Source organism: Setaria viridis, chromosome 9 (assembly GCF_005286985.2).
Source record: "Setaria viridis chromosome 9, Setaria_viridis_v4.0, whole genome shotgun sequence".
Taxonomy (NCBI): Eukaryota; Viridiplantae; Streptophyta; class Magnoliopsida; order Poales; family Poaceae; genus Setaria; species Setaria viridis.
Genome location: NC_048271.2, coordinates 15726083 through 15750441, shown reverse-complemented (window position 1 = coordinate 15750441; position 24359 = coordinate 15726083). Strand labels below are relative to the sequence as shown.

Here is a 24359-nt window from a genome sequence, read left to right as displayed (position 1 = left end):
AGTACACATGAATATATGATATGTGACTTCGGCACTACTGCATATGAGGAGGGAGATGTTATTAGTTCAGCACTATTACATACTTCCTCCATCCCAAATTGTAGATCATTTTGGCTTTTCTAGGTTCATAGATATTTGAAACGTAGGTTGTATTCAGGATCAATCACTACTAGAGAACTGACTTTAGATCCCACCCCCTTTAGTCTCGGTTTAATTTCGGCCTGGGAGAAGGGGGTGCACCACGGTAGGCTGGAATGGGGCGCACCTTTACTCTCAGTTCTTTTTTGCAACTGGGACTACAGGCCACCCTTTAGTCTCGGTTAAAACATCTAGTTTCCGGGCAACGACGGTGCCACCCTTTACCCCCAGTTGGAGCCACCAACTAGGACAAAAGATCCAATCTTTTATCCCGGTTGGTAACGCCAACCGGGAGTAAACACCAACCAAGACGGTTGGATTTACCAACTGGGATAAAATCTTATCTACAGGAGGGTCCACTCCTCCAGCCCGAGCCACTCCACTCCACAGAGACAGAGAAGCTCATCCTCTCCATGGCGCCGAAGCAAGCTTAGGGGAGGTGCTGCTGAATTTTTTTCCTCATTTTCGTGGGGATTTCACTCATCCAAAGTGTTGTGAAGGTTAGCTAATACTTCATGCTCCGTTCATTTATTGCTGTTATGCTTTGTTTTATACTTTAGAGAGGGAGAAAAATGAGTTTGTTTGTTGTTAAGCATGTAGTGGATTTGTATTTATGCATGTTTTTGAGCTACAATGTGATGGATAGTTTGAATGTGAGGGAGAATGGACAGTAAATGTGACGTAGAATTGAGATTATTTTAATTTTATGTATTACGGAAAAATTAGGGTAAATGTGTTTTTAATATTTATAAATTAGCCATATAAATTGTAGGTGTAATTTCATACTTTAGTACTTTTCAGATAGAGGTATGGAATTAGCCATTTTTAGAATAAGTAAATTATGTGGGAAATATTGAATTTTTTAATAGTTTAGTTATTTGTAAATTAAATATGAGCTAAATAATTTGTGTATTTCTATGTAAACTTTCAGCAATATTTGAGTTTGTGATACTGAGGACCTCGGTCAGGTGCTTAGGGATGCACACAGAGATTGCGAAACTGAGAAGGAAGCATCAAAGTTGCAGCGCGGTTTGCCCTCTGGGATTAATGATAGATGATAGTGATGCAGTAAAATAATTATTTAAGAAGGTAACATAACTAGTGTAGTATTAATGAGTCATTCAAACTTATTGTAAATATAATTGCTAATTAAATATATTTTTGCATGTTTCAAATATGTAAAGTTTTATTTTTGCTTCATGAAATCCAGCGAAACCCGGCGAGATTCGATGCCTACAAGTTCCACCGATGAGAAGAAATAGAATAAATTTCCAAATAGAAGCAAAAAGAAATAGTATAGAATTTATGACTAGTTAAAACTTATTGTAAACAAACTTGCTAATTTAATATATTTTTGCATGTTTGAAATATGTAAATTTCTTATTTTTCGCTTCCTGAAATCCAGTGAAAACATAAATCGAATAAATTTTCAAAAACCAGTCGGGAGATGAAAAATAGGAGAAGGCCCCCATTTATCCCTGTTATAAAGTAGAACTGGTATAAAAGGGTATTTTTTTGATTCCCGCCTGGAAGTACCCATTTATCCCTGTTGATCATAAACCGAGATAAAGGGGGACCTTTTATCGCGGGTGATCGTAAACCGAGATAAAAGCCCCCCCTTATCTCGGTTTGTATTAGAAACCGGGGTTAATGTCCTTTAATCCCGGTTTCAGTTACAAACCGGGATAAAAAGGGAGGTCCTGTATAAAAGTTATAGCATCTTCTACACCCCCCACGTCCAACACTTAGCGAATTTTTCACTCGTTGTCCTCATCCCGCCCATCGCCGGCCTCCGCCGTCGCCGCTCCCCGTCGCTGCTGCCGGCCCATCCTATTCGCCGGCCTCCTCCGTCTCCGTCACCACCGCCATCATCTTCGCCCGCAATCATCGCCGGCCTCCTCCTCCGTCCCCATCGCCGCCGCCGGCGCATCCATCCCTATCGCCGCGACCTCCGCACGTGCCCCTCATCGCGCGCCGGCGCCACCTCCTCCCTGTCATCATAGCCGTCCCCGTCACCGCGACCGCCATCCCCGTCGCCAGCCGGCCAGCCGCCTCCCCCGTCATCGTCGCGTGTCCTCATCGCCGTCGTGCCCCCCTCCAACTCCGGCCGTTTCCCCAAATTAATTTTTGAAATTTGGTAGATTACATACAAAATAAATTTCGTATACATTTAGGCCCCGTTTTGATCATTGAAATTGTTCGTGGAATACAGTTGTGTACTTATAATTAATGCTTAGAAATTAATTGAACTTTGGTACAAATTTTTAGAAATTTTTGTTGAAATGCTTAGAAATTAGTTGAAATTTAGTACATTTTGTATATTACATTTTGTATGTTACATTTTTGATATTACATTTTGCATAGTACATTTTGTATATTACATTTTGTATGTTACATTTTTTATATTACATTTTGTATAGTACATTTTGTATATTACATTTTGTATATTTCAAAATTTTAGTACATTTTGTATATTTCAAAAAAATTTGTTGAAATGAATTTTTTTCATGGTTGTTCTATATATGATTTCATGTACAAAGTAGTTGAGATCGATGGCAGACAACAAGGCCAGAAGGTATCTAATGGAGCGGATTATTGCTGGTGATAGTAGTTCCAACCTTCCCATAGCGTACACCAATGAAGAGGGTAGCTAGGCAGACATGTTTCTCAACCTGTCTGCCGATGGCAAAGAAGAGCCCAAACCCTAGCAAAACGTTACCATGGCAGAAGGTTCCTACGAGGTATAGATCATATTTTAAGCCTCCCTATATATAATATATGATCTTATTCATTATTACTATGTACTAATTAATTAATGAATCTTGAACTGTTAGCCCTCTGGATCGACGAACCGTCATCCAAAGCCCCAAGGTCCTTCCAAGGTGAAGACTGGAACAAAAAAGGCTATCATCACGGAAGTCACAGAAGAGGGCAGGTCGGTTGCTCCCGAAAAAGTGGCAACATAGTACGTGAGTCAGATCGGGGTAATCATAAGGGAGAACATGCCCATCAGCATAAGGGAATGGAAGGGAAAAACGACTAATCCATACGTGCTCCAGAATACAGAAAAGAATATGCTGTAGGAAGAAGTTAAAAAATATTTCACATTTCCCGATGGATATATTGAAAATGATGTGAAAGCGTGGACACTCAAGAAGATGGCCACACAATTCTAGACATTCAAGAAGATGTTGGATACCACCTACATTAAGAAGGGCCGAACTCCAGATTTTACTGTGTATCCACAATGTAAGGACCACTGGGAGGCATTTGTACAATACAAGAGCACCGAAGACAGTAAGAACAAGGTCGCCCAGAACACAGGCAATGCTAGGGGGAAGGAGTACCATCATAAGCTAGGGCGAGGTGGTTACACCAAAGCAATTCCCAAATGGAACTAGATGGAAAAAGACCTGATTGAGCGGGGTATCGTACCAGGAACAATTGATTGGCCCGAACGATTGAAAAATTGGTATTACGCTCATGGAGGTGAGATAAACCCAAATGATGGGACGCTGGTCTTCGATGACCTGTTTCGTGAAGCGGCCACAAAGCTTGATAAGATTATTAAAGATGTTAAGGATGGGACGTTGATGGTGTGTCGAGAGAATGATGAGCTCACAATGGCCCTCGGGAATCCTGAACACCCAGGACGTACCCGAGGGTTGGGGCTTGTTCCGTGGAAGTTTGCATTCCGAGACGACTTGGACATGTACACAAGCCGGAACCAAAGAAAGGAGCAAGAGGATGAGAGGTGGTGACGCACGATAGAATCCAAACTGCAATCTGTGGAAGTAAGAATGCAGGAGGGAGGCAGTATTCGAATGGCCGACGCAGTTGCCAGTCCTTCTCAAGACCTTTGGGAGCAACTGTGCATCCATAGGGCTCCCTGAGCCACATACGTCAGGATTACCCGTGGAAGAGCAACTATTCCCTGTGGATGCCATCATGCAACGCACCACATGTGAGTTGCATACACCGATCGGCAACCTCAGCATTAAGGTACGTATATATACATAATATTTATGCACCGGAGCCTCGGGAGTGCTTTGGCAATTTGAAGTTTAAGAACTTCATTTCTTTTATATATCCAGGTGGTGTACGGGAGTGCCTTGCCAATCCTGCCAAATCATACATGCCATGGCATGGAGATTCCACCTGGCTATGCCAGTGTTAGCATAGATAGAATCGTTGATAGCCAATTTGAAGGCCTAGAGCTCGACTTCCCGGCAGGCGACGGGTCAACAACACTAGAAGAAGTGGTTCACGGGGTCATTCTATGGCGCAAACGCTACATTATCATCCCCGGTGTGGAGGCACCTCCTCAGAGCTCAAGACCACTCTTCGCAAATCCACAGCAGCGACCATCTCCTCAAACATCCAGACCATCATCTCCACCACAACCTGCTCCATGATCAAGGTCTCCATCTCCATCACATCCTGGTGGTTGGAGCGACGACGACGACAACAACAAAACCCCTCCACGATCACCTTCGCCGGGACTAAGAGCACCATTTAAGAAGTCGCGACTACCACCTCCCAAGCCAAGACAGCGTAAGAAGAAAACAAAGGAGCCTGAGGTGACTCCTGAGGAACACTGGGAGGCAATGACTCATGAGGAACGCTGGACCAAAATCCAAGTGCAAGCTAGTGAGTGGTTGAGGAAACAGAGGGAATTAAGAAAAGCAAGGGAGATGGAGCCACCGCCAGTAGATCGAAGAGAATTACATAAATTCATCAAGGTGCAAGAACAAGCCAAGAAGAGTCAACCACTACTATCAAACTATGAGCGGGCGTTAGTCAAGGTTGATGAGAAGAAAAAAAGGAAAAAAGTCGAGCTGCCAACTGCACCGCCAAGTAAACCGAAATAGACCTTTGAACTAGGCAAGCCTATGGTTAGCCCTGATTCGCTAAAGAAGCTATCAACGAAGATGTACGAGTTCCATCAATGGTACATGAAGTTGTCTGCCAACGAGACGGAGATGTTGGGCCTTAAGATAAAACCGATAGATTTTCACGGCGAAGGCGAGGCAGTCCTGTGGCTACGATTCAAGGATATATATGAAGTGTACCATCATGGTGCCCTAGACGTCTCTCTGATGGGTGCCTGGACTTTGTAAGTGTCCGTTTATATGTAATGTAAATTTTGGCTCATATCATTGTTTTATGCATGCGTCATCGTACTAATTAACTTCGTCTTCCATTTTATGTAGGATGCTAATTCGGACGTGCTGACATGAAGCGTACCTCCATATTGGCTTCATGGATCCATCCATAGTGAACCAAGCCCTGATACGAGATTTTCAAGACAAAACATTGCTAACAGTATACAATTCCCTAGACAAACAAAAATTAAAGGATCGCATACTACTTCCATACAACTTCAAGTAAGTGTGTGTATACCGTCTATTTTAGTTTTCTTTTTCCTTACCTGATTAATATTAGTTACCTCTAATATATATGAACATTTACGTACGTAGCTCCCACTGGATCCTCATTATTATTAACATTGATCGAAGTCACGTCACTATCTTCGATTCGTTGAGGAGAGATCCGAAGGAGTATCAAGACGTGCAAGACATGCTAGACATGTAATAATTATGGACCTCTATCTCTATACAAAATTTTGTTTCTTAAATTTTCACCTAACACTATATCATTCATTATTTAATCCACAGAGCATGGAGAGAATTCATCAGGGCAGACGGATCAGGTCAATTCAAAGAAAAACTTACATGGAGAATAGACTTGCCGGTACGTATGAAGTCTGCACATTTCGTACATTCTATAGCGCGAATATTTAATAACTTAATTGTTTTTCCCCACTACAGTGCTTAAAATAGGCACCTAGGAATGATAATCTATGTGGCTACTATGTCTATGAGCACATGCACAATTTATTAGGACCCAAGACCATCAAGGCCACGGAGCACGAATTTAAAGTATGTAAAATAAAACTATTAATAGTTATTTATTTTCTACAATTGTTAGTGTAAAATTCACATATATGTATCCAAATTACAGATGTGGAATATTCAATTGGGACTCTTGAAGAAGGAAAGAGTAGCGGCAATATGTGAAGGTCTCATTGAATTCCTGGTGGACGAGGTGGTAAATCCACAAGGAGACTTTCATTACAATGGACGAAAATTAGACGCTCCCAGCACCTAGACGGAAGATCATCATAGATATATATATATATATAGTTTCATTTAGTTTGTATATATATGTAATACGTACGCTAATTAGATTTGTATATATATATAGTACGCTAAGAATTGTATAGTATTTGTATAAATACTTGTTTGATTCATTTAAATACTAGTTTGATTGATTTCATTATAAAAAAACTTCTCAACTACTAAAGGTTAACTAAAAGGGTACGTGATATGCACGAAATTATAGGCGCCATGTAGGCGCCTGCATGGCATTGTATGCACGCACTTTAGTGTGACTAAAGAGGTGACCTTTAATCCCGGCTTGTAACACCAACCGGGACTTAAAGGGTCTGTCCACCGCCTGGCGTGGCAGCCCCGTTAGTCCCGATTGGTTTTACAAATCGGGACTAAAAGAGGGTCTTATATCCCGGTTGAGGGACCCGTGATAAAAGACCCCCCCTTTTATCTCGACCGATTAATCCCTGATGCATTTTCAGGAGATATGCAGTCTACGAACCGGCACTAATACCGAGTTCTCTAGTAGTGGGCGTCCGGAGCGCTGTTCTTTTTCTTCTGAAGGTGCCGCGTCCTCCGTTGAGGATTGGATCCATGTTGTTGACGAGATAAAAAAAATCAAACAGCTAAGGCCACACATGGATGATGCTGCAGGAATTCAATTTTTTAGGAACTAATTATTGGGAAATGTTGATGAGGAGAGCCTTTTTTTGCTCCAAATATTTTTTGGGCACTCTTGGAGATGCTCTTAGAGTTATATTAGGCAATCATATACCTATAACTCAAAAAGTAATACTAATACTAAGCATGGCTAAGCATAGATATGAGACTCATATTCAAACATACTTCAAGCCTTCAAGGTATAGATGAATAATCCTAAGATGGTCCATGATAGATAGGTTCTATTCAAACATTGTCTACTAGAGCTATTCCCATATGCAAGCAATACTTATAGTAGCACATTGAGATCCGGTGCCTTGTCAGCTTTAGGCTTTTGGGTTTAACCTGGAAGTTCACCTCCTCCCGCTTCTCGGTCCCGAGTGCATATGATGCATGATTAATTTTTATATGTGTGTTTTCATCTAAAATTGTAAAAAGGGGACGTTCTAAAAGGCCCCTAAGAAGTCAGAAGCATTTTGGGTTAACTTAAGAGTTAAGATACATCTAAAACGTTACTTATTTCTACCTATTGTCTAAAGATCGAAAAAGAGACAAGTCCAATTCAACTCAACTTATGAATTATGATGGAGTCTGATTTTCACCTGCAAACTTGAAAAATTGGAAATCATACATCCCTGAACGGTCTTGAGAGACGGGGAAATGTATGATTCCTTATTTTCAAATTGGAAGGTGAAAATAAGACTCTATCATAAGTTTTTTCTACTTCTCCCTACTGAAAAAACGTTCCATACATAATGACGTTGTAGAAATTGTAGCGACGGCTGCAACGCCTAGAGACTTGCCAAGGCGACAGAAAGATACACAAAACACGGTTCCTCGATTTTACTCCTAAGAGCCTGTTTTGCAGAGCTCCACGCAGCTCCAGATCCTAAAAACAGTTCCGCTCCCATTTTCTCCAGCCAAATAGTGCAGCTCCGTGAAATCCAGATCCGCAAAAAGCCTAGATCTAGCTCCCAGATCCACCAAATCCACAGAGCACCTCAAGGGGTGCTCTCAAAACGCTAGTTTTGTAACCCCTCGTGGAGTTGGTGGAAATTACCCACCAATGCTATCGATTACACATCCCTCATACCGGTTCATTTCTTTTTTTTTTCCACGCCGCCTCTCTTTTTTCCTCCGATGCCGCATCGTTTCTTCTTCCCGCGACGCCACCTCCAGCGCCGACCGCCACCTCCAGCGCCTTCATCACCGTCAGTGGTCAGACCGCCGCAGGAATGAGGAGATCAGCGCCTCCTCCACCTCCTCCGCCCCCTTCATCTTCCAATCCGTCCCTTAGGGTTGGACTTCCCCGTCCCGGCGGCGTCGTTGGCTCTCCGGCCATGGGCGGCGGCGGGAGCATGGCCGCAGCTAGCCTCGACGGCCCAGCCAGCGGCGCAAGCCTAGCCGCGGCTAGCCTGGGCGACGCGGCCGGCCTGGGCGGCGCAAGCCTAGCCGCAGCTGGCCTAGGTGCGCGGCCGGCGGTAGCCTGGCCGCGGATGGCTTGGTGAGTAGATGCCTTCTATCTGCTTGTTAATCAATTGATATTGTCTCTTTTATACTATTGCAATTTTATTTGTTCTATCTAGCATTGCACAGACTGTATAGAACCTATTCAACACAATAGGAATGCATTATTGAATGCTATGAGACATATACATCTGAAGCCCGAAGAAAGTTCTTTGTATTGACTTGGAAGAATGTCATTGTTATATTTTCCACTACTTTCTCATCAAGAAGCAGACGGGAGCTACACTATCATCATTTGAGTGCACCTCACATGAGTATTATTTGCACAGATATGCAACTTCATTTCAGAATTGCTAACAGCTGGATGAAAAGAATTTTGAAATAATGACAGAATAGAATTTTCCAACATTATAGCCGACAAATTGACTCGCCTAGTTGACAGCTACCAAATCTGAGCTAATTCATTCATTGTTCAGGACTTCAAGATTATAAAAGATGGGTTAGGATCCTTTCTTTCGTCTTGGATTAATCCTTTTGTAGCCTTTACTTCTGTACATCAGTGGCTGCATAGAAGCACTGGAGTCTTTGACTGCCCAATCTTTCCCAGGATGACAAATGTTTAAATTGAAACTAAATTGGACCAGATAGTAGTTGTAATTATCCACTTCGATGCTAAGATTCCTGCTTAACTCTACTTTGATTTAGTCAAATGCAGTAGGAAGCATCAGTGCACTTGCTTAAGTTGACATGAAACTGATGGAAGACTGCAAAGTGATACTGAGAAATGGAATGGTATTAAAGGCCTTCTGCAGCATTTCGTTGCAGGTTCATCACCAGCATTCATCACCAGCATAACTGATGCGCCATCACATATAAATGGGAATGGCACTTCACAAATCTGGCAGTATAGGTCAGTTCTTATGCAATATGCTATTGCCATGTACAGTTAAAAGATCATAAATCTTAACTCTGTTAATGTTGAGGCTATACTAATTGGATTGTTAGCAAATGGCATGTAGGATGCTGCTGGACTGGTGAATGCGGCCGGCGGTGGCCTCGGTGCGGCTGGCGGTGGCCTGGACGCGGTGATCGGCCATGAGTTCCTGATGGCGTCGCAGGCATCTTCTACGCCAGTTGCGCAAGCTAGGAGGCATGCTGCATCAACTAACAAAAGGGCAAGGGATGATGAGGTATATTTTTCTTCCATTGTAGTGGAGTTGTTGTCTAATACAGTTAGAATTTGAACAATGTTTTGGGGAAATCATTAATAGGGTGATCAAATGGATTGGAATAATGGCTATATGTAACATCCGTAAAATTTACTAACTCAAATCACCCGCTAAAAATTTGTTTCAAAATCTTTCGACCGTTGAGCTCCCGAAAAATCTTTTCCTTCCCGGCGACCCCGTCGTCCCGGCACCCAACGTCGACAGTCATCTTTTTCCATCCTCCGCAAATTTCACCGCGTGCCGTCAAATCCGTCGCGCGTGCCCAACCAATTCCGCAATTTTCACTGATTTCCCCCTCCCTTTTTCCTTTTTCCTTTTTCCCTCCCCATTTTTCCCTTTTCTTTTCTCCCTTCCTTCCTTCTCTTTCTTCCTTCTTCCTCCTTTCTCCTTCTCTCTTCCCTTCCTGGCGTGTTTCCTCCTGGCGCTTGGCGCCTGGTGTCTAGCGCCGCCCTCCTGGCGCCTAGCGCCTGGCCGCCACCGCACCAGCGCCTGGCCGTGCCGGCCCCGTGCGCCGTGCCGCCGCCCGCGCCTAGCCGCCCGCCCAGCCCCACACAGCGCTCGCCCTGGCGCACGCGCCCGACCGCCCGCATCCCATCACCGATCGCCGCCCGCTGCCGCACGCCACGCTGGCCACCGCCCCTGTGTGCCCCCTGTGCCCCTCATCGACCGAGCCAGCCCCGCCACGTCATCCACGCGGAGCTCCGCTTTGGCATGCCACCGGCTGAGATTCTCAGCCACCATTGAAGGCCGCTGGCCATCGAGCTCCTCCCCACCGCCTATAAAAACGGGGGGCCAAGCCCCTGCCGCCTCCCCACACCACCAGCGCCACCCTCCCAGCTCACCGCCCCTTACCCACCGCCCCTGCACGCTGCCGTCAGGAACGCCGCCGCCGCCTCCTTGACCACGCCCGGCACCCCCTCCTCCATCCCCATCCGCCTAAGGTGAGGGACAAAATGGGATCCCCTCGTCCCCCTCTACCTACCCTACCACCCGGCTCACCGCCGGCAAGGCCCGGCCGGCCAGCCCCCACCGGTTTCCTCCCTCCCCACCTCCTGTACCGGACCAAGGAAGAAGAAAGGGAAAAATCCCCTCCAATTTTGATCTAACCCCCTAGTTTTCCCTATTCACAAACTAGCCCTCCCACCTCTCTCAAAGAAGTCTCACGGATATGCCCTTCCACCTTTCAGAAATAATTGCAAATAGGTCCCTGGTTCTTGCAGTTTAGTCCTAAACCTTGTTTTAAGCCCCTAACACTCCTTTAACTCGTCATTTCATGCACCAAACTTCCTCCAATTGATCCCAAATTCGACCACGGCCTCCTCCCATATACTTCCGCCAAGGCATATCCAAATTTCATGAAAATACTCACTCCTTCAATTCTCCGTTCGCATTCTCTATTCGTAGCTCAACGGGAAAAATTTTAATTCTCTTTTATTTATTGTGTGCTTGATTATGTGTGCCGTAGATCGCGGAGTACCCGAGGTAGAGCACGAGGAGGAGTTTGACCGCGAGCCCGAGCCCAAGGACCAGTACCGCGAGCAGGAACTCCCGGAAGGCTTTGAGAACGACAAGTCCAATCACAACCTTTGATGCATATTTATCCCAGTTTTTCAAACACAACCTATTGGCCTGTTTTATAAGTTGCATATTATTTTACCACTGAAACATGGTTGGATAGCTACCCCTTGATTGTTATGATTATTCATTGCTTGTCCTATAATTATCTCTAAATATGACTTGCTCTGTTTGGATGATAATTACTACTAGAATACTTAGAACCTTGTTACTCAATTCAATCATGACCACAATGTGTTTTGTTAAAAAATAAATGTGTGAGTGTTTTAAAAAGGGAAATTGGGTTTTTTGGAAGTAAAGGGAAGAAATGCTTAGATGAGATGGATGGGTGTTTCATGTGTGAAATGCCAATATGTTGGGCTCGTACCTTGGTGGTTGAGCAAGGTTGGGAGATATCCATCTTGTCATGGTTAAGGACCGAGTTGATGTGTCATCTTGCCTAACCCAACCTTCGTGCAACCACTCGACCATTGTATGCGGCAACGGCTTAGCATAAATCCCACTAGCTAAACTGTTAGTCTTCGGGTGAGCTGGTGAGCAACGGGAGCCCATGGAAAAGGAGTAAGATCTTTGTGACTTAGGTCCCGGTTAAGACCTTGTTGGTAGGTCATTAACCCCTTGGTTGCTTCCGTGTGGACTAGTCAAGCTTAGCTATGGTGGGTAATGGCTTTGTTAGGATCCGCACCGGCACTAAGGTGATCGTTCTGCGGTACCCTACTTGTGGGAAAAGTGTACAACCTCTGCAGAGTTAAAACCTATCCGGGTAGCCGTGTCCGCAGCATTGGACGAGTTACGGCTTGGTCACATAACTAGCACTTGGGGTGGGATAATTTTCTTGGCGTGCGTTGGATTTTGGAAGTGTCCGGTAGTTGTGCCGTGAGCTATGACGGACGGTGAGTCCGATAGCGATAAAATTTGGATCCTTTGTGTAGGATCAACCCCACTTAATGTTTCGGTTACTAAAGGAAAAGCTTTGTAAAAACCCTTTTGAAAATGAACCCTTGCATGTGTTGAAAATCTAGCTTTATTGCAAATGAACCTTAACCTTATCCTTGTTATATACGGTGCATACTCTTGCTTGTATCCCCTCCGTGGATGGGGTTGGACTTGTTGAGTACTTTTGTACTCACCCTTATTTTGTTGCTTCAGAGGAAGACCCGGACTACGTTGCCGAGGATTTCGAGTAGGAGGTCGTTTCCGCACCCAACGCTGCCTGTGGTGTTGGCCTTTGCAGGATGCTTCCGCTGACGCTTAGTTCCGATTGCAGCTCGGAGTCCGACTGGACTGCAACTTGGATCTGTATCATTGTTGGTTTAGTTCTTCTTTGGGTGTGGCTTGCCCACCCGCTCCTTCGGGAGTTGTATGGTTTTTTGAACCATCTGTTGAATAAATGTGTTATCAGCCTCCTAGGAATGATATTTGTATCACATTTAGTCTCTACTTATGTGGGGATGCTTCACTATACCACCATTGTTTGCAAGTTGTTCGCTAAATAAGTTAGAAAAGAAAATTGACCAAACACTCATTTGAACAATGTGGGATATTCCGAGATGAAAGAAAGGTTTTTTCAGAGTACCGGTATCATGTTGAAAAAAAATCAACTTAAGAATAAGTGGGATAAGTTGAGGGTTGATTTGTCTGAATGGAAAAAATTAATGAGAAAGCAAACTAGTACTGGTTGGAACTGGGAGAAGGGAACTATCAATATGGACGCCGAGTGGTGGAAAAAAACAAAAAAAAGTGAGCACTTCTCGCATGGTATTTTGTTCATCTATATATTATATTAGTCTTGTATAATTTCAATTTAATACCTTTGTCAAACACTTTTAGAAAATTCCTGGCGTGGGGAAATTTAAGAATAAGCCTCTCCAAAAATGAAGATGAGTTGAAGGTGATGTTTGGGAACATCATTAATGAAGAGCAAGATCCTTGGAATCCTATGAGTTCCAACCCAATCATACCCCCAAGCTAAGAAGCACCCAATCCTATGAGTTCCAACTCCATTGATGCCAAGGATGGGTTAGAGATGGGTGGTAACAATGATTTAGACACTGGTGATGAGGTTCAGGAGGTTTCTACTTCTGTTGCCAATGCTAAGAAAAAAGCCCATGTGATCCTTGATAAACCTAACAAGAAACCTAAGGCAAGCACAGCATTAGTTATACAAGAACACATCTCCAAGATATCAGAGAATGCTTCCTCTTTTGTGGCAAGTAGGCAAGCTGGGATCACTATTGAACAAGTAATAGGCCATGTTGCTGCATGTGGGACTGCGTGTGGCAGTGATGAGCATTTTGTGGCAACTGAGCTTTTTGTCAAGAAAGAGCATAGGAAAATTTTCATGACTATTCCCACCAATGAGGCTAGGTTGAGTTGGCTTAAGAGGAAGTACGATATGATATTTGCAAAGTGATGGCCAAGTGATTTGCCATCTTTTTTTAGACATGTCATTTTTATTCATCTATGTCATGTGGACAAATTTATGATGCTCAATTTGTTGTCATTTTTTATTCATCTATCTCGTGTGGATAATTTGTGATGGTCAATTTGTTATTTTTTTTATTCATCTTACGTTGTTAGTTGGATATGTCATTTTTATTCTTGCAGTTGTCTAGTGATGATTCTAGTGATGAGAATGAGAAATTTTTCAAAACTGTCCTAGGAGGTGCTATGCTTGCTCAAATATATGTTGATACGTTCCTTACTAAAAACCCTATAAGGACATCTACCACCAGTGGAATGGGTTTTATTTTGGAGACTTTGCAAACTTCGGAAAAATACCATAGCTAGTTGCGTATGGGCACAGAAATCTTATTTGATCTTCATGGTTTATTGGTACAGAGGTATGGGCTACAACCATCGTTGCACATGTCTACCGAAGAGAGCCTAGGAATTTTCTTATTTATCTGTGCGAGAAATGAGTCTAATAGAAAATGTCAAAATCGATTCAAGAACTCTGGTGAAACTATTAGTCGAAAATTTGAGAATGTTCTGAACTGTTTGATGGCCATGGCAAAGGATTTCATTAAGCCAAAAGATCCAAATTTTCATAATGTTCATAGGATATCCACATTTCAAAGATTGCATTAGAGCACTTGATAGCACCCATATTCATGTTTCCCTTCCACCGGATGATCAAGTGAGGTATATTGGGAAGACGGGGATAGCCACCCAAAATATTTTAGCAGTTTGTGATTTCGACATGCGGTTCACATATGTGTCAACGGGCCAACCGGGAGCTATGCATGATACAAGTGTGTTATACAATGCATTGAGTGTGGACGAAAAAAAATTTCCACATCCACCGCGAGGTAAAATTTATTTGAATAGTTACTTTACCATTATATGTGACTACAAATAAATTTATTTTTTATCATCATTTGTAGCTAAATACTACGTTGTCGATGCGGGGTATCCCAATCGCCCAGGTTATCTAGCTCCATATAAGGGTGAGAGGTATCATATGCCTGAGTGGCATAGAGGTATGGAATCGAAGCATAGAGGTATGGAATCGAAAATCCCAAAGGAAAAATTCAATCGCATTCATTCTTCTATTCGAAATGTGATTGAGTGATCTTTTGGCGTATTGAAAATGAAATGGCAAATTTTATAAAAATGCCGAACTACCCGATGTGGAAGCAAAAAATGGTAGTTATTGCTTGTATGGTCCTTCACAATTTCATTCGTGAGCATAATAGTGAGGATTCAGACTTTGCTCGGTTTGATCATGATCCTAATTTTGTCCCTACAATACCACAACGGTACAATCGATTTGTGGTTCCATCGGATGGATCTACTTCAAAAGGCAGTGTCACTACAATGGATATTTTTCGAGATGAGCTGGCCACTAATCTTACTCTTGCTTAGAGGTAGAATGTAATGAAGTAGTGAATTATCAAATTTATTTTCTATGTATGAACAATTATTTATATATGAACAATTAATTTATGTACGAACAATTAATCAATTGTTTAGGAAAATGACTGGGCTTTTTTCCGATCTTAATCGGTCTATGAATTCAACGGCTAGATATGACAGCAGGACGATCACTGTTGCGTACCTTGTAGTTAGAAAAAATGAGAAAAAGGGGGGAAACACCAAGAGTATTAGTGGACAATCCAACTAAAACTTCTGTTTCTGGATTTGGAGCTGTTGTCGCAGCCAAACACTTTTTCTTAGCTTTACGGTGAGAACATAGATCCACGCTGGAGCTACTCTATAGTGGAGCTGCTGTTTTTTTAATCTGAAGCTGCGTGAAGTTCTGCCAAACAAACCCTAAAGCATATACAGCAGTCAGCCGGCGTCTCGTTCGTCGACGGCTCGAGCTCGTGCTCCCATGCCTACCGACGAAGACATTACCCCTTCTATGAACCGTTGATTCCAAGCGACGATTCCTCCGGATCGAGTGAGGGATTTCTTCTCTTCCTCCCCCGCCGCCTGGTGACGCCCCGCTCCTCGCCGCGCCGGCTGAGCACCGCTCCACATCGTGCATGAAGATCAGACTAGCCAGTGTCGGAGACTCGGAGAGCCTGGATCCGGGAGGCAGGAGCAGACCCGTGTGCTCATGGCTCCGTCGACCTCCTCGCTCAAGGTCCCGGCCTGCGTTCTGCTTGGAGGGCGAGCTGCTCGTTTTGCTATTTCCGCCTGCTCATCGCAGGCCATGTTCTGTGGTCGGCAAGGCTTCTGTTTCAATTCGATGCGAGAAGGAAGAGATAAACAGTGAAGAGGCTAGTTAACTCAATTATACTTGTACCTATTCATTCAAGATCTCCCATAATCCCTAGAAAAATAATGATAAATCCCAAAATTCTGAAACTTGTTCAGTAGTTTTTCTATGCACTTATCTCCAATCCAAAATTATCAACTACAATGTTAGAGTTAAATTCATGTTGTCTTGAATTGGATATTGCCCTTGTGCTTAATTGGATATTTGTCCTAGTGAAATAACACATTAAGCAACAATAGGATGGCACACAAAGATCAAATGCATACTTGATCACCACGATTTGCTTCTCATATATGAATTAAATGGTTTGCATACGGCCAAATAGACAAGTTATTGTACACGTTGTCTATTTAGTTGTCTATTTGTGATATGACCTGTATTCACATATGCTCTATATACCCTAAAATAAAAATAAAGAACAAAGAGAAAAAACGGTTGCCCCATGAAGCCTTTATTAATACCTCCTCTCACCAATCACCTTGCATTCAATAGCACATCCACATTCCCATTCCCAGGACCACGACCCACGCACGTGGTGTCAAAACCACCCCAACCAAACCTCGACGGCGGCGTCTCGCTCTGGCCTCGTCGACCACCGCCGGAGGCGATGCAAGGGCACGGCCTGGCTCGTTTCTTGCTCTTAACGGCTCTAGCGCTGGTGGTTGCCTCGGTGTGGCTGGCCCCGGCCGCCGTCGACGACCCGCAGGCCACGGTGCTCAACCTGGGTTGCAGCACGTATAACGCCACGCCCGCGTCCGCCTTCCTCCTCGCCCTCAACTCCGCGTTCGCCGGCCTGCGCGCCAACCTCTCAGCTGGCGGCGGCTTCGCCACCGCAGCGGAGCCGCGCGCCGCCGCCCCGGCGTTCGCCATGGCGCATTGCCGCCTGTACGTCGCGGGCCGAGACTGCGTCGCCTGCTTCGACGCCGCCGCCGCGCGCCTCCGCCGCTCGTGCGGCGCCGCCAACGGCGGCCGCGTCATACTCGATGGCTGCGTGATCCGCTACGAGAGCGCGGCCTTCTTCGACCAGGCCACGCTCCCGGGCAACACGCAGTTCTGCAACGGATCCGCCGTGGACGCCGGCGGCTTCGCTGGCACGGCGCGGGCGCTGGTCGCCGATCTTGCAGCCGCCGTCCCTAACGCACCGGGGCTCGCTGCGGCGGCCGCGAGCGGCGGCGTGTACGCGGCGGCGCAGTGTGTCGAGACGGTCGGGGAGGGCGGCTGCGCGCAGTGCCTGAACGTGGCGATGGGGAACATCGACGGGTGCCCGCCCAACTCCGACGGCCGTGCCGTGGACGCCGGCTGCTTCATGAGATACTCCGATAAACCGTTCTTCCCGGCGAATGCAACCGTGGACCTTGCCGCGTACTTGCACTCTGGTGAGTTGAGTTCACCTTTGCTATGGAACGGCATACTCTGACGTAACAGAGCATATAGTGCCCGCTTACACATGGGACCATGACAGATTGACAGTAAAATGACTTTAATTTGACATATGGAACATAGTGTAAGCATGAAACGATTCGCGGAAGCATTACAAGATCGAATTAGCACAAATTGATTCAACCAAATAAAACATGTTTTATGTTTGGGTCGCATAGCTTAACTATTCATGTGCTACACCGCACAAACCTACCTTATGCCATGCTATTACTTGCATCTTGGAAGTATTTGGGGTGTTTGGATACCCCATGCTAAAGTTTAGCACCTGTCACATCAGACGTTTGGATATTAATTAGGAGTATTAAACATAGTCTAATTACAAAACTAATTGCACAGATGGAGTTTAATTCGTGAGACGAATCTATGAAGCCTAATTAGTCCATGATTTGATAATGTGGTGCTACAGTAACCATTTGCTAATGATAGATTAATTAGGCTTAATAGATTCGTCTCGCGAATTAGCATAGGGGTTCTGCAATTAGTTTGATAAGTAGCTCATGTTTAATCCTCCTAATTAGCATCCAAACATCTAATGTGACACTGCTAAAGTTTAGCACCTAGTATCTAAACACCCCCTCCTCTCTTCCTCGCCTTACTAGTTCTCTCGATGATCAGAGACTAGTCTACTTTCACGTGTGTTTGATCTTTTCTTGGACTTTCTTTTCTACACCTGTGACGCTAAGGTTCACCACACTTTCACTGTCGCAAGGCCATCTATTTATACACCTTTAGGTGCCCGTGAACTGACGCATGGCCTGGCTGTACAGTTTCCATTCGGTGATAACTCAAGCATCCACTTAATTACCATGCAGGGTCATTATAATGGCAAACGTATGGCTAATAAGCCTTCAGTTTCATACGTTCTCTTATGCCAATAAAACATCCACTACTGCACACGCATGGCTCCGTTAAGTAACAGTGCACGGCAATACAAGCAACAAGCATGCGCCAGTTAATTCCTGCACTAGCTGATTGTACACTCATACATACCTAACGGTGGTGCATATTTGTGACTGTATCCAAACTCATTCATATAACACATATAATGTTTGAAGGGAGAGGAGAGGGTATTTCAACCCAATAATTCTAATTCTTTTAGTCTTGCAACCATCACACTAAGACCTATTATAATAAGAATTACTTCTATAATTTGCATGGGCCACTTTTCAGTTAAAATAATTTGACACATAGAGCTAAGAAAGTTTGGCGAGCCGCAACCATTGTGGCATGAACCAAACATACTCCTAAGAAATTATGGTACGTTAAGGCGTGATGTCGCAAAGTTATGCAAGTAACAAAGCATGCCTTTACAGCTTACATTTTTGTTTAAAATTTGTTATTCTGTCTCGGAGTTCTTTAGTCTATTCTGTCATTAACAATTCAGCAAATCACCTCTAGAAAACAATTTATTGCTTTCTTTGCGGAGTTATTTCATCCAAGAGTAAAAGTGTAACTTAAGTGGGTACCTATCTAGGAATGGTTGATGCGCTGCGTGTGAAAATTTGGGTGCTGGGGTGTAAAGAAGAAGCAACTCTATTTCAGTGTCCTGGAACTTTCTATCATACCTTAATACAATTCGCAAAAAAAAAACATACCTTTATACAGTTCAAGATTCAGGAAATGCTATGTTTCAATGATGTTTGGACTCTTTATTTTTCACAAAAATTATGATCAATTTATTCGTTCCAGGGAGTTGTTTTGATTGAAATTAGCTTGTAGTTAGGATTCAGAAAGAAAGTAACAATAAGATCCACAATAAAAGAGACGACGAAATGCTATGAGTTTATTTTCAGTTCATCCCAGTGCATGATTGCTCGCAGAGAAATCAAGCTGGAAAGGAACTGTTATAGGAGGAACATTTGTACATTCAGGAAATCCAATCAGGAGATTTATGGTGTTTTTTATTTATTTTTTTTCAGCAAGTTATGATCAGTTTATTTTCTTAAGGGAGTGGTTTTGCTTGAAGTTAATTTGTAGTGAGGATTCAAATAGAAAGTAAAGACAAGTTCCCCAAATAGAGCCAATGATTTTTTTTTCCCAGTTCAGAATTCTCAATGCATGATTGTTTTCAGGGAAGGAATCAAGTCGGAAAGCTGAGACTAGACTTATTGGACTATTGACTTTCTTATTAATCCGGCGATCTAGAAAGCTGAGACCTCAAAAAGGTAAATGTTATAATTTATGAAGCATTAATCAGACTAAAAATGTTATTGTTCTTGACTAATGTTCGGATGCTGAGATGTTATTATTCTTGTCATGAAATCATTTTACGGGGTAATAAAGGTTTATTTTATACTCCTTCCGTCCTAAATTATAGGTTGTTTTGGCTTTTTTAGTTTATAACTTTTTCTATGCATTTAGACATAATGTATATCTAAGTGCATAGCAAAATCTATGAATTTAGAAAAGCCAAAACGAACTATAATTTGGAATGGAGGTACTAGGGGTGAGTGTGCATTGTATATGTGAGCATCTACGTTGTTTGCAAAAAAAAACAAGAAGATTCTCTGGCACTACTGTTCTATGTTGCATTCGGTGGGTTTTAGCTTTATGACCAATGATACTACTGATACCAGATGTGTCACAAAATAATCAACAACTATTTTGCTTCTGCATTACCTTGTCTGACTGCATTGTCGTTTAGGAGATATACTTGGAGCAACAGAATTACAAGGTCCAACAAGTTTCTACTATCACGATCTTAAGACTGCAACCAATAATTTCAATGAGAAAAGTAAACTCGGAGAAGGAGGTTTCGGAGATGTCTATAAGGTATGTTGATCATGTAGCATTTAATCTTCTATATAATTTTGTGAATTACATGCAAAATACAGAACTAGTAAACTTAGCGTTAAGAATATTGTATCTCTTATAAGCACTGCCTTTTCGTTTTAAAAAGGGGGTGTTGCTTTTCTTACAGGGTTTGCTGAAAAATGGGAAAACAGTTGCAGTAAAAAGGTTGGTAGTAATGGAAACTAGCAGGGCCAAAGCTGATTTTGAAAGTGAGGTGAAATTAATCAGCAATGTTCATCACCGGAATCTTGTTCGACTTCTTGGTTGTTCTCGGAAGGGCTCTGAGTTCCTACTTGTTTATGAATACATGGCAAATGGTAGCCTGGACAAGTTCCTCTTTGGTATGTTACTCTAGTATATGATTCTCACATATTTAATATTTTATCTTCTAAAGTTTTCAAAGAACATCATAGACATGTCGAGAAAATCCATTTTATTGATGCATATGGTACTGCCCATTTGATTGTGCTAGATGGTTTCCATTAGTTTTTAGCTGAATACTTCTCCACTCCTTTCACAAGAGTAAAGAAACTCCAATTTTGTATACAGTTTGAGATGGAAATTTCTATGTTGGTATTCCGAGTGAAGTTCATTGACTAACATTACAGTACTTACATGCACTCTGTGCAATGGCCTCATTTTGGCATTACAGGTGAGAGACGTGGAACCCTTAATTGGAGGCAGCGATTTAACATTATTGTTGGCATGGCACGTGGTCTTGCATACCTTCACCAAGAGTTTCATGTTTGTATAATACACCGTGACATTAAATCTAGCAATGTTCTTCTTGATGATGACTTTCAGCCAAAAATTGCCGATTTTGGTTTGGCAAGGCTCCTACCTGATGACCATAGTCATTTGAGCACAAAATTTGCAGGAACATTGTAAGTACAAACATGCAAATATTGCCTTGGTAACAATTACACGACTTATTTATAATTTATTTTTCTATTGAGCAGGGGCTACACTGCTCCAGAGTATGCAATTCATGGCCAATTATCAGAGAAGGTTGACACTTACAGCTTTGGTGTTGTCGTTTTGGAAATATTAAGTGGTCGTAAGAGTAATGACACAAAGCTTGAGCCTGAAACACAGTACCTACTTGAATGGGTATCCATCTTTCTTCTCAAACTTTACTTCTCTTGGCGCATGCATTGCCCATATTGCAATCATGTCTCATGTTTTTCATGTACAGTTTCATACATCTGTAACCTGTGCTTATGGTTTTATTTTTCATTTCTTACTAAAATGTGTGAAACAAAAACACCTTTGCTGGATTTTCACTGTATGCACAATTCTGAAGATTTAGCTGCCATGGACAAAATTCTAGCACAGAAAACATAGCCTAATCTTATGTTTATCATTAGTGTTCGTCAAGATATGGTTTGGATACTTCGGCCATTTTTTTTCTTCGACAAAAAAGGGTTTAGCACCTGTTTTTTGAAACGTCCAAAAAAAGGGCTTAGCAGTATTGCTCATGTTTCAATGTTTCATATGATCGTATTGTATCAGTACTCAAGCACCTATATGCCTTTTTGATCATCCACTATGGACTATGGTTGCACAGGCCTGGAAGCTATATGAAAGTGAAAACTTACTCGCCTTGGTGGACAAATCACTCGATCCAGAAGAGTATAAACCGGATGAGGTAAAAAGAATCATGGAGATAGCCCTTCTCTGCACTCAATCAGCCGTTGCTGCAAGGCCAATGATGTCAGAAGTAGTTGTGTTGCTGTTGACAAGAAATGATCCGGAGCTCCAGCCCACAAGGCCCACTTTTATTGACGCAACAAGTAGAGTGAGAGGTGAGACATCCACCTCCAGTTCGTCTTCTGCCTCCAAGGCTACTATATCGATTTCGCAGGTTTCAGGTAGATAAAAAAGCATTGTATATGACCTTACTTCTTTTTATCTAATAACAACTTTTATATCTATGCATATATGAGAACGAAGTGTAAAATCATTTGAAACATCCATTTTGTTGCTGTAAGGTGTAACTATATCCATATGAGTATGTGATGTGCATTTCGTAATTATACATGGGCTTTCTTTACATGAGTTGTCTGTCTGAGTTGAATCTGCGCGCGCGTCCCAGGTGATGGAAGTAAAATAGACTTTTTCCTTTTAATTAGCATGAATTAGTACAAATTTACATTGGCATTTAGTTAAAGGTATCCTAGCTCAGCCATGTTGTGAAAATGAATTCTTTCATATCATGGAACGGTCCAGTTTATTTCTTCCTTTAGCTGCTCAACGAGTTCAAAAAATGCAACATGAACTACATGGCATTTTAACAACTGGAAACTATCCACCTGGCAGAAATCCAAACTGGGACAAGCTCTACATATTTTCCCCTTCTGCACGGGCACGGGGCACCCGTTGGTGTGGTTCATGAAAGTTCAGTTCTCGGTCCTGATACTGACAGCCTCTTTCTGTATGAGTGTGTGCAATTTACAGGAACTCAAAAGGAGTACATAAAGATTAATGTGTTACCGACCTGTGGACGCGAAAATTTTTGGGTGTTCATGCTTCAGTGCACCTGGGCCTTATTGTTTAGGAAGAAGTCTATATTACCCCCCTCATCTCTTCCATGAGTCTAGAATTCAACCCCGAACTACAAACCCGTCTAATAACTAACGCCCCCATGCTATGCAAACCACGTACGTGAACCCCCGAGCCCACTCCAAGCTGGTTTTGGTCTGCGCTGGCATCCACGTCGGCCGACACTCGATCCACGCCGCACGCCCGCACCGGCCCAGCCCACTCGTTTTACCTTCTCTTTCTCTCTCTCGCGATGGCGTACACAAATCAACCTTTGGCGAGCTCAACAGTGAAGGCAAAATCAGGTGCTGCGGATGGGAGCTCCATTGCTCTTCGCGAACTCGGCACAACGGTGGGAGCAGCCTGGATGAATCGAAGTCGATCTGAAATTGATGTCCTCCAGACAGGAATGAACTTGAATCGACATCCTCCAGTCGAGATCCAGCGAATCCCTGCTCAAATCGGCATCCACTCGTCTAAAAATCGAGCCTAGCTGGGAGCATAGCTGCTGCGTCTGTTCACAGGCTACGATAGCAAGATAGGAATCAATGGCAGGAGGGGATTGGCTGTCCATGTACGTATGCCTCGGTACGGCTCGGGCATTTGCCCAGCGTTGGATTGGATTGGGGGCCTAGGAGTAGGAGGGGGAGAAGAACAGGAAAAAGGGAAACAGAGGAGGAAGATGTTGCTGCAGCAAAACAGAGGAAAACAGAGGATTTGATTGGGGATCTGAGAAATTGATTAATTCTTCGTTCGGCAACGACGCGGAGGACGAATGACTGGCCACACTGCTGCATCACGTCGCACTGCTTGTCGTTCTCCATTTTCTGCACCAAGCCTTCTGTCCGTATGCTTGCCCGGGAGCGGATGCACGCGCGGCACGCAGCGGCCTAGCTATTGCGGTGACGCCCGACTGAGCCCTGACGAGCGACTGTGCCTTGCAGCCACGCTCATGACGAGAGGCGGCCGAGCCCAGTAACGCCGGCTCCTCGACTGCGGCGGCTGCGCAAGCGGCGGACGCGGCATGGCCGCGCCCAGCTCGCGGCGGCAGCCCCGCCAGTGGCACGCGCACGCCCGCGCGCCGCGCCCTTGTGGTCGCGCGGCAGGCAGTGATGGCAGCGCCCGCCCGCTCGCGCCCCTGCGGCTGCGGTGCCGGCGGCGCACGCGACCCGTCTGTGGTGGCGGCGGCCCTTGCCAGCCGTGGGTGTTTGCGGAGGGGCCTGGGTCGTCGCGACGTTGACGCCAGCATGGATCATGGGCTCAGGGGCTTTGTGGGTTCGGAGTTGAATTCTAGACTCGTGGAAGAGACGGGGGTATTATAGACTTCTTTCTATTATTTAAATAGATTTAGAGCAATTTAAGAGTTTTTTAAAAAATTCTTCCAAAAATATGTAGTAGGGATCTTCTAAAATTTTCTTTCCCTAAAATATTATCATCCCATAGTAGATATTTAAAAACTAATCCCTAATATTTCAAAACAAACCACGTTATCAGGAGTAGGTCCATTCATGGGTTGCCCTCTCCTCCCCTTCACGATCTCTCCCTCCCCCTCGTGAGGTGCCGTCACCCCTACGCGGCCGCCACTAGTCGCCCCTCCCTCCTACAGCTAGCCAACGA

The 24359-nt window shown here is 43.8% G+C and overlaps 1 protein-coding gene across 1 annotated transcript; it reads left to right on the top strand.

Moving 5' to 3' along the window:
* The first annotated feature begins 16472 nt into the window (after window positions 1–16472).
* Window positions 16473–22226, top strand: LOC117839852 (cysteine-rich receptor-like protein kinase 42). Its single transcript, XM_034720280.1, has 7 exons — window positions 16473–17344; window positions 19481–19573; window positions 20053–20180; window positions 20329–20542; window positions 20854–21085; window positions 21161–21311; window positions 21769–22226. Exons 1-7 carry the CDS (start codon window positions 16576–16578, stop codon window positions 22078–22080), a joined length of 1899 nt encoding a protein of 632 aa, XP_034576171.1. The 5' UTR covers window positions 16473–16575; the 3' UTR covers window positions 22081–22226.
* The last annotated feature ends 2133 nt before the right edge of the window (window positions 22227–24359 follow it).